Source organism: Taurulus bubalis (genome assembly GCF_910589615.1).
Source record: "Taurulus bubalis genome assembly, chromosome: 6".
In the NCBI taxonomy this organism is placed as follows: Eukaryota; Metazoa; Chordata; class Actinopteri; order Perciformes; family Cottidae; genus Taurulus; species Taurulus bubalis.
This window is the reverse complement of record NC_136594.1, coordinates 1,805,153-1,815,720: the sequence shown is the minus strand read 5'-3', so window position 1 is coordinate 1,815,720 and position 10,568 is coordinate 1,805,153. Positions and strand designations below refer to the sequence as shown.

The 10,568-nt window shown below is 45.3% G+C and overlaps 1 protein-coding gene across 1 annotated transcript in view; it reads right to left on the bottom strand.

The window, feature by feature from the left end:
* Window positions 1–9,768: 9,768 nt before the first annotated feature.
* LOC306738055 (voltage-dependent T-type calcium channel subunit alpha-1I-like) overlaps window positions 9,769–10,568 on the bottom strand; it is a gene marked incomplete at its 3' end in the record, with an annotated part of 128,990 nt that continues 128,190 nt past the window's right edge. Inside the window, exon 37 of the mRNA XM_079219884.1 lies at window positions 9,769–10,392. Within this exon, the coding sequence (XP_079076010.1) occupies window positions 9,769–10,392 (624 nt within the window). The remainder of the gene's footprint in view (window positions 10,393–10,568) is intronic.

Genomic DNA, 10,568 nt, shown 5'->3' with positions numbered 1-10,568 from the left:
TGTGTGTGTGTGTGTGTGTGTGTGTGTGTGTGTGTGTGTGTGTGTGTGTGTGTGTGTGTGTGTGTGTGTGTGTGTGTGTGTGTGCGTGTGTGCGTGTGTGCATACAGTGCGTCCGCATGTGCACGAGTCATCAGCGTGACGGCGTGTTGGACGTCCCTCTTCCATTGTCTCCTGCGTTGCTTCCGCTGGTCTGTGAGCTCCTCCTCCTGCATTGTGCATAATGTGTCGTCGGTGTGCGCGTTAAGCTAAGCCTGAGCACAGAGATAGGGGCGGTAATTGCATGTCGTGCTCCGCAGCCCTCTTCCCGCCTCTCGACGGCCTCTTATTGTGCAGCCCAGAGAGGAAACACGCGTGTAGCAGCCCTCTGACTAATTGGCTATCTCCGTCCCACCAGTTCACTCTGTGGCCCAATTACACTTTTTAATAGGAATCCGAATTTAATTGAGATAGCTCTTATCTTGTTATTGCTCTGTAAATTCTATCAAGTGGTCACACATGGCTTGTCAACGATGTGTGTGTGTTTGTTTGTTGTTTGTGTGTGTGTGTGTGTGTGTGTGTGTTGGAACCCGTATACGACTACAAGTAGTATTTCTCCATATAAGCTACAGTAGAGTGGAAGTGGAGTCTATGCTTCATGTATTCTCTCTCCTGACCACCAGGGGGTGACTCCTCTGGTTGTATAGAAGTATATGCTTCATGTGTTAAAGCTGCATTCTCTCTCTCCTGACCACCAGGGGGTGACTCCTCTGGTTGTATAGAAGTCTATGCTTCATGTGTTAAAGCTGCATTATCTCTCCTAACCACCAGGGGGTGACTCCTCTGGTTGTATAGAAGTATATGCTTCATGTGTTAAAGCTGCATTCTCTCTCCTGACCACCAGGGGGTGACTCATCTGGTTGTATAGAAGTATATGCTTCATGTATTAGAACTGCATTCTCTCTCCTGACCACCAGGGGGTGACTCCTCTGGTTGTATAGAAGTCTATGCTTCATGTGTTAAAGCTGCATTCTCTCTCTCCTGACCACCAGGGGGTGACTCCTCTGGTTGTATAGAAGTATATGCTTCATGTGTTAAAGCTGCATTCTCTCTCCTGACCACCAGGGGGTTACTCATCTGGTTGTATAGAAGTATATGCTTCATGTATTAAAGCTGCATTCTCTCTCCTGACCACCAGGGGGCGACTCCTCTGGTTGTATAGAAGTATATGCTTCATGTACGCCGTCTCTACGTCACTCCTCCGCATTCCAAATATGGTCACTTCCCTTTATCGGTTAGAAAATAGCCAAGATGGAGACGATGAAATGGTCAAACTCAAGCTTCATAGCAGCAATGACCACGCCCTCTTCGTTTTATACAGCTGTTAAAGTCTCCAGAGGCACAGCGGCGGATGGCGATCCTTATTTATTGCAGGTATTTGCTCTTTAACCAAATGATTGGACACACTTAAATGTGTCAGATGAAAAGTCAGTTGGGTTGATCCCCTGGGGACCATGACTCTGTGTGTGTTGTATGCCTCAGTGTTTCTGTTGTTGAAGTGTTTTCCATATGGCTGCTGGATCAGAATGACTCAGGCGGCGCTGGGCTGCTGTGATAAGTTTGCAGACGATGGAACAGTCACAGAAACGAAGGCCATGAATCAGCGGGAGGACGACAAGGAAAGCTTCAGGGTCGGTTGGTTAACTTTAAGGAATTCACTTTAAGGAATTCTGCCAGCAAAGCCAATCCAGTTATGCATGAAGAGTAAGCCCACACACACAATCCTGTTTACAGGACTTTAGAGAACATAACATTGACTTACATGCATCTCTGAGAGCTTTCCCATAACCTTACACTAGTGGTTCTCAAACTGTGGGGCGCGACCCTCTAATGGGGCACGGAGGTATTACAGGTGGGGTGCGAGTTTATTTTTCTTCTTTTTTTTAATTTATTTAGTTATAATCCTTTATTAATCCCAGAGTGGGGAAATTATTCTCTGCATTGTACCCGTCCTCTCACACATCTGCACTCATGTTGTTTTGTTTGGCACAAGTTGAACGTTATTGTTATGATCTTTATATTCAGTGCAAAACGGTTATTTGCAGCAACAATAGGCCATTTGTTTTACCAAATATTAGTTATGTTTGTCTGATGGAGCGATCTGGTTTACTTGAAAGTGATACAAATGTTCTTTATTCTATTATTTGAGAAAGCACGGATGGAGGAGTCACAAAAAGTTGCTATTTCAATACAAATTCAGCATGGACCATTGTGTTAGAATATTGTTGCAACAAAATGGTCTGAATTTTGAACTAAACCAGTGGTTCTCAAACTTGTTCTGTCACGGCCCACTTTGGAGGAAGAAACATGTTCACGCCCAGGGGCACGAACATGTTTGAGAACCACTGCCTTACACCAAGTATTCACCCTAAAAGTGACACGGCTGTCTTGAACATTTACCTTCGTTCCCCTTCCCCCTCAGGGGGCGCTGTGCTCTCCTCTGAGATCGCAGGTACAGAAAGGTCAAGGCGTCGGTGCTGACGGGGACTTATGGACGCCGCTCTCAGAAAACTCATCGGCACAGCAGCCGGGGAGCAGATGTGAGAGCGAGGCGACGCCCCGAAGGCCTCACAGCTGTTCCACACATCAACAACCTTTTACCGGCTGGTGTCTGGCTCCTCCCCCTTTCTCTGCCAGAGTCCCAGTTTGGGAAAGTTGGCTTGAACTGGAGCACTCGATTGAGGACGGCGTTCTATTTCTTTTTTTTACTCATATTTGGCTCAATGAAAAGATCACTCCTCGTTTCTCTTGAACGCTCGTCTGCTCGGCTGTATGTAAGAAGAGGACGAAGCCATCGTGACGTCATCGTTGGCTATGAAGTCTGGAGTCCATTTTTGTGAACATCGCCTTCTTGGAATATGATGAACGGCGATATGATTCCAGTCTAAAAAGACTAATAAATGAATCGTGTTGATGCGCCTTTTTATTCATATTATCGGTCCAGAAGTTTTGTTCCAAGGACTATTGATCCAGGGGAGTACTACCCATTTTACATCCATCCATCTATTTATACATCCATCCATCAATCATCCCTCTCTCCCTCGTTAGTCTGCCTCCTGTCTCACTCTGATTCCTGCTCATATCCAATTGATCCGTCTCCCTTTTGCAGACTGATGAATTAGTTTGGACACCCGTACATGCTGCCTTTCACTGAGCCGGGGCTCGGCCTGGCACAGAGTGTGTGTGTGTGTGTGTGTGTGGATTGTGGGGACGTGGACATGTTCACACACTCACATTGTAGGGACTCGCCATCCTTTTTGCGGGATGAATACATTTCTCCTTTTAAATGAGGAACTTTTAGGGTGAACACTTGGTGTAAGGTTATGGGAAAGCTCTAGGAAATGAATGTACCTCAATGTGATGTCCTCTAAAGTCATGTAAACACGACTGTGTGTGTGTGTGTGTGTGCGTGTGTGCGTGTGTGTGTGTATGTGTGTGTGTATGTGTGTGTGTGTGTGTGTGTGTGTGCGTGTGTGTGTGTGTGTGTGTGTGTGTGGGCTTACTCTTCATGCATAACTGGATTGCTTTGCTGGCAGAATTTCTTCCTTCTTCCTTTATTTTCCTTGTCGTCCTTCCGTTTCTGTGACTGTTCCATCATCATCATCATCATCATCATCATCATCATCATCATCATCATCATCATCACATGAATATTAATGTCAACGTGCTATTGTTGTCATTGTTTGCATTTGGCTGAAACTACGGCCGTGCGAGCATGACTCTCGTTCTATTAGAGTATTATTACTATGATCAGATTATTGCCTCATCTTGATGATCGGTCCACATATAAACGTTCTCGGGGCAGAACAAAACTGTTGAAATCCCCAATTACGATACTACAAAATAAGAGCCTTTCTAGAATAATTAATTTGCAGTTTATGGAATATAGTTGCCAAAATTATTCTTTGTTGACTTATAATAGCAAGGCCTCTGACCCTGCAGATCCTCAAAACTCAAAAAGCATTTTATATTGAACGTTTTTTTTAATGAACTATGAATCTTATCTCCAAGTCTTGAGGCCCTCAGGTGTAAAGACTTCTTCTGAAACGGGGCATTTTCCCAGTTTGCTCTAATTGCTCTCTAACCACCTGACGCTGCAACACAACCTGGATGCCCCAGGTTTTAAAGGGGCTCTGCTCGGTTTCTGGAGCTTTCGGCAGAACACAATTAACCAGCATTGCGACGTGTACCTGAAGGCATCGGGGAACCTACACGATGCTCGGAGAACGGAGGGAGGGGCCCGCGGCTCCCGACGGTTTCAACCCGGCCGTGCTTACAGATGTAAACGTGTTCTCGCTCAGAGCAAACACCGACGCCCTAGAGGTGTGACAGCATCCTTTAGTTCCCAGATGAGGTTTTATAATAATCTCCGTGTTCCCTTTTGGTGCCGCATGTCTGCTGGAGGATTTGTTAGACAGTTTCCACTGCTTTGTTATCCGGAGCCGGGGAAATGGGCAGAAAATAGAGTTAGAATTAATTTCTATGAGGGCTTTATGCGACGGCAAGAGCTGTGTCAAATATATTTCGCTAATGACATTTCTTTTTTCGGGAGTTGGCAGCTCGGCGACGTGATGGCCCGGGCCCGGGCGAGATCAGAGAGGAAAATAAAGAGATGAAAGGGAAACGAGTGGCATCAGAGGGAAGAGCGGAGGCGCTTAATGTGGATTTGAGTGCCACTGAGGGATGGATGGTGGTGTGGTGGGGTTAACTAGGAAAATAATAAGGAAAAGAGAATATGCACATGGAGGGAACACAGGAGGCAGTTATGATTTTCTAATATATCGTCTTAAAGATTGGAATGAATGGGCGAATGACGTGTGATGTTCAAGCGCTGTGAGGACTAGAAACATGCTAAACATGTGCAAATCATGAAGCTGCGTTATCTCTCCTGACCACCAGGGGGCGACTCCTCTGGTTGTATAGAAACACATGTGAGAACAAACGGCACCTTGGCTGGATGCTGGACGCAGACAGGTTGTATAGAAGTCAATGATAGAAGTCTATGCTTCATGTGTTAGAGCTCCATTCTCTCTCTCCTGACCACCAGGGGGTGACTCCTCTGGTTGTATAGAAGTCTATGCTTCATGTGTTAGAGCTGCATTCTTTCTCCTGACCACCAGGGGGCGACTCCTCTGGTTGTATAGAAGTCTATGCTTCATGTGTTAAAGCTGCATTCTCTCTCCTGACCACCAGGGGGCGACTCCTCTGGTTGCATAGAAGTCTATGCTTCATGTGTTAAAGCTGCATTCTCTCTCCTGACCACCAGGGGGCGACTCCTCTGGTTGTATAGAAGTCTATGCTTCATGTGTTAAAGCTGCATTCTCTCTAATGAAAACAATATCTTCATGATTCCCTTCATTTTACAGCAGCAGCATTTCATATATATATTAAATACGAAGCAGAGTCCAGATCTGCTATTTGCAATGTACAAATATTTGTCCAGGAGATTATTTCCCAGAATCCAGTTCAGCAGAGAACATGAGGACAGAGCGAGTGTGTTTGCAGAGCTGGAAGTGAACAACCAGCGGGAGGAGAAACTCTCTTCATCCACTGGAAGAGGAGTTTATCGTCTAAAGACTGAGACGCTGTGTGTCTGAGAGGTTCTGCATTCCAATGCACGCTAACTGAACCAATAAAGCTCCTCTGAGAGAGAGAGAGAGAGAGAGAGAGAGAGAGAGAGAGAGAGAGAGAGAGAGAGAGAGCTGCAGCTCACCACAACCCCAAAACATATACATGCATTAAATGATACAGTAACAATTATACAATATTACTCTATTGGACATCAAGTAAAACATGTTTTTTCTTTTTAAATAGCACCTCCTCCTCAGCCAGAGTCTGTTTACATTGAACTGTCCAGCTAAACTTGAAGCAAACGTTTTAAATCTCCCAACAATGTGAGTCTGCCTGTGTAGCTCAGGCAGACAACGGCGCTGTCAACGGCGCTGGTGGTAATCTATAGAAGAGCTAGAGGTTGTGAAGCCTTGTGTCCTCGTGAGGACGCTTAGTCGTCTCCTTTAGGCTCTTTAAGATTCCCTAGAGGGGCGTTCACTGACCTGTTTTATAAATCAGAGAACTAAACGTTACGCTTGTGATTAACACAGACCCTATTTCAGACCATTAGAAGGTGCTTTAAGACTCATTTGGGTGCTTTAAGAATCATTCAGGTGCTCTAGGACTCATTCAGGTGCTTTAAGACTCATTCAGGTGCTTTATGACTCATTCAGGTGCTCTAGGACTCATTCAGGTGCTCTAGGACTCATTCAGGTGCTTTAAGACTCATTCAGGTGCTTTAAGACTCATTCAGGTGCTTTAAGACTCATTCAGGTGCTCTAGGACTCATTCAGGTGCTTTAAGACTCATTCAGGTGCTCTAGGACTCATGCATGTGCTGTAAGACTCATGCAGGTGCTCTAGGACTCATTCAGGTGCTTTAAGACTCATTCAGGTGCTCCATGACTCATTCAGGTGCTCTAGGACTCATTCACGTGCTTTAAGACTCATTCAGGGGCTCTAGGACTAATTCAGGTGCTCTAGGACTCATTCAGGTGCATTAGGACTCATTCAGGTGCTCTAGGACTCATTCAGATGCTTTAAGACTCATTCAGGTGCTTTAAGACTCATTCAGGTGCTCTAGGACTCATTCAGGTGCTCTAGGACTCATTCCTGCAGCTCTCCATGGGGAACAACGCATGATTAAAAACATAAACCTTTGGACTGAGTGAGGAAAGACAATAAATCATTTTGAACACAAAGTCCAGGAGTCAGTGTTTGAAAAGCTGTTTCACGTTTATATGACACTAGAATGACATTTAAGAAAACATGGAAAAAACAAAAAAACATGCATTTTTTGGAACATATCGTGTGGGGCAGAAACACACTCCATCACTCTGGAACACACTCCATCACTCTGGAATAGACTCCATCACTCTGGAACACACTCCATCACTCTGGAATAGATTCCATCACTCTGGAACACACTCCATCACTCTGGAATAGATTCCATCACTCTGGAATAGACTCCATCACTCTAGAATAGACTCCATCACTCTGTAATAGACTCCATCACTCTGGAATAGACTCCATCACTCTGGAACACACTCCATCACTCTGGAATAGACTCCATCACTCTGGACTAGACTCCATCACTCTGTAATAGACTCCATCACTCTGGAATAGACTCCATCACTCTGGAATAGACTCAATCACTCTGGAATAGACTCCATCACTCTGGAATAGACTCCATCACTCTGGAATAGACTCCATCACTCTGGAATAGACTCCATCATTCTGGAATAGACTCCATCACTCTGGAATAGACTCCATCACTCTGGAATAGACTCCATCACTCTGGAATAGACTCCATCACTCTGGAATAGACTCAATCACTCTGGAATAGACTCCATCACTCTGGAATAGACTCCATCACTCTGGAATAGACTCCATCACTCTGGAATAGACTCCATCATTCTGGAATAGACTCCATCACTCTGGAATAGACTCCATCACTCTGGAACACAGGGACACAGCCTTTTGAATCCCGGCGACATTTTTATTCTAATACACATATTCATAAGTATAATCTCCTCTCACTGTAATGTTCATCTCTCCGAGTCTCACACGTCTAACTGTACATCTACTGGAGCGTGTTGCATATCTCCTGCAGTGTTTTGACATCAACATCTGTGTGTGTGTGTGTGTGTGTGTGTGTGTGTGTGTGTGTGAGTGTGTGTGTGTGTGTGTAGGTGTGTGTGTGTATGTGTGTGTGTGTGTGTGTGTGTGAGTGTGTGTGTGTGTGTGTATGTGTGTCAGTGGCGGGCCGTGGATTTTCTACCTGAACCTTCTGTGGATAAGCTGTTCGCAGGGCGGCGAATAATTATAATACATGTAGTGTATTTGTGAAAAACAAATTAAATTATAAAATAGATATAACTTTTAATTATAAAAATAAATAATAATTAAAAATGTATCCATAAAATAGCTTTGTGATTCTGCTTAGGCCAGCAGAGACAGCCCGTCACTGGGGTGTGTGTGTGTGTGTGTGTGTGTGTGTGTGTGTGTGTGTGTGTGTGTGTGTGTGTGTGTGTGTGTGTGTGTGTGTGTGTGTCCACCTGAGGTCTACCTGCTCTGGATCGTCTTGAGATCACGACACAGAACTTTACGAGGTGACGGGTCGACGAAACGAGCGCTCAGTTCCAAGTTACACCGGTCTGGACCACATTGCTTGCCGTAGTACGGGGGGCGGGGTCTAATATATCAAATCATATATCTCATATATATCATGTGGGATTAATGCAGCAGACACAAACTGGGGATCCCATCTTCTGAAGTAGAAGCCGCCTCGTGTTTCACACGTTGAGGACTCATTTAGCTTATGAAGGCAGTTTGATGTCATCCAGTTATCCTCAACCTCCACATGTCAACATCCACATATTTCATATTTATCACCGTTCATTTCAAACTGAACTCAAAGACACAGTTTTTTCGTGTCGCTCGGAACACGGAGAGAAGAAGTACGCAGAGTACAGCTGTTTATGCTCAACATCTACACACATTCATGATATCATTAAATCATTTAACAACCTCAAGGAAAACCAGATGACATCAAGCCGCCTCCCACTTGTTGGACCGCCGATAATGTGCATGTTATATTGAAGTAAATCTTTATATATATAAATATATTTATAAATATATATATATATATATATATATATATATATATATATATATATATATATATATATATATATATATATATATATATATTGATATGTATATATTTATATATATACATATCAATATATATCAATATATATCAATATATATATATATATATATATATATATATATATATATATATATATATATATATATATATATATATATATATATATTTATACATATAAAGATATGTTATTCCTGCTTTCCATTTGTAAGAAAAGGGTTCAGATGCTTAGAAAAAGTCTTTTGATCATGAAAACCTAATTTCAAATTCTTTTATGTTTGAATCTGTTCTTATTAAATACATATTTTAGTAGGTTTTACATCTGAGAAAAAGTTTGATAAGCCAATGTTCCTCTCAGTGACACATCCCTTTGACATTTATATATAATATTCATTACACTTTTAAACATTGTGGGGAGATATTATCCAGCTTCTGCTCCTGGTACACTTTAGCCCTTTCATGGTTTGTAGAAAGTCTTCCTCAGAGTCTTCCTCAGAGTCTTCCTCAGAGTCTTCCTCAGCAGCAGCCGGTCCTGAAGACGCTCCTACATTCACACGACCTCAATACACTGAAGGTGAAACGAGTAAACAACCAAAAAGAAGGCGGGGAACGAGCGACCGGTTCCAGCCGCCCCGTCGCCGGAGAGGAGGGAACGCGCCGGGCGGGGCGGGCGATGCTACGTCAGCGACGGTCCTTACAAAAAACTCAACACCGGGCTGTACAAAGGGAGGCTCTTCCCTCGGAAGAAGCTTCAGAGTTTCTGTAGAATGGACGAGTCGAAGGTCAAAGAGAACTTATGGTTTCTGATATCTCACTTCTCTCGCTCGCAGTTTTCATACAAATGACATTAAAAGTGATTCAAAGTAATGTTCATCAATTCCAAACATATTCAGGCTGAAATGTTAAAGCCCAGGCCTGCCGCATCTTTCAAGGCTGAATCCTGGCGATGCTAAAGGCTAAGTCCCGCCCCCCCAGTCACAGAGTCCCACTACAGAGGCAACAAGTGTTTTTTCATCTATTTTTCCTGGAGCTTGTGTCCGTGGGCTGGCTGCTGCTGCTTTTCATGCCGAAGCCTGTGATGTCACTGTTCTCTTCCTCCTCCTCCTCCTCCTCCTCTTCCTCCTCCTCAGCACCCCTCCCTCGTCCCTCCGTCCAGGGGTTGGACAAGTAACCGCGGGCGTCGACGCCGCAGAGGTGGCGTCCGTCTTTGCTCCGGTCCAGCGAGCCCGTGCTGTTGCACTTCTTCACCAGCGGGGGCGCCAGAGAGCGCGGGCCGAGCAGCGACGTCAGCGAGAGGCTGTTCGCCGTCTCCGACAGGCGTTCACGGTCGAGGGTCCGGCGGCCCGAGCCCGTCCCCACGTCCGAGTCCGAGGGGTCCACGGAGTCCTGCGGGGGGCCGCCGCTCTGGCTCCTCTGGTGCCCCCTGGTGGCTCGGAGGGTGATAGCGCCGTGTCTCTTTAGTAAAAGGTGGTCCCGGTCCCGGTCCCGGTCCCCGGCGGTGCCGGAGGGCAGGGCCACCGGGAGCTCCAGGTCTCGGGCCGGGGACACGCTGAAGCTCAGCCCTTCCTCCTGAGTGGTCTGCAGGCTGCCCTCGGAGCTGCCCGTGGCCAGAGAGGAGTCACTGCGGGACGGGTGCTGCACACGGGGGAGGGGCGGCGACAACAACAACAACAACAACAACAACAATTAGTCTTCGAGTCGGCAAACGGCGGCAACATGACATCTGAACTGAGACCGCAACGGTTTAGCTGAACTCTGTTTGAAATGAGTGAGCAGGCTGTTCATTAATCCATCGTTGTTGCATCATACAC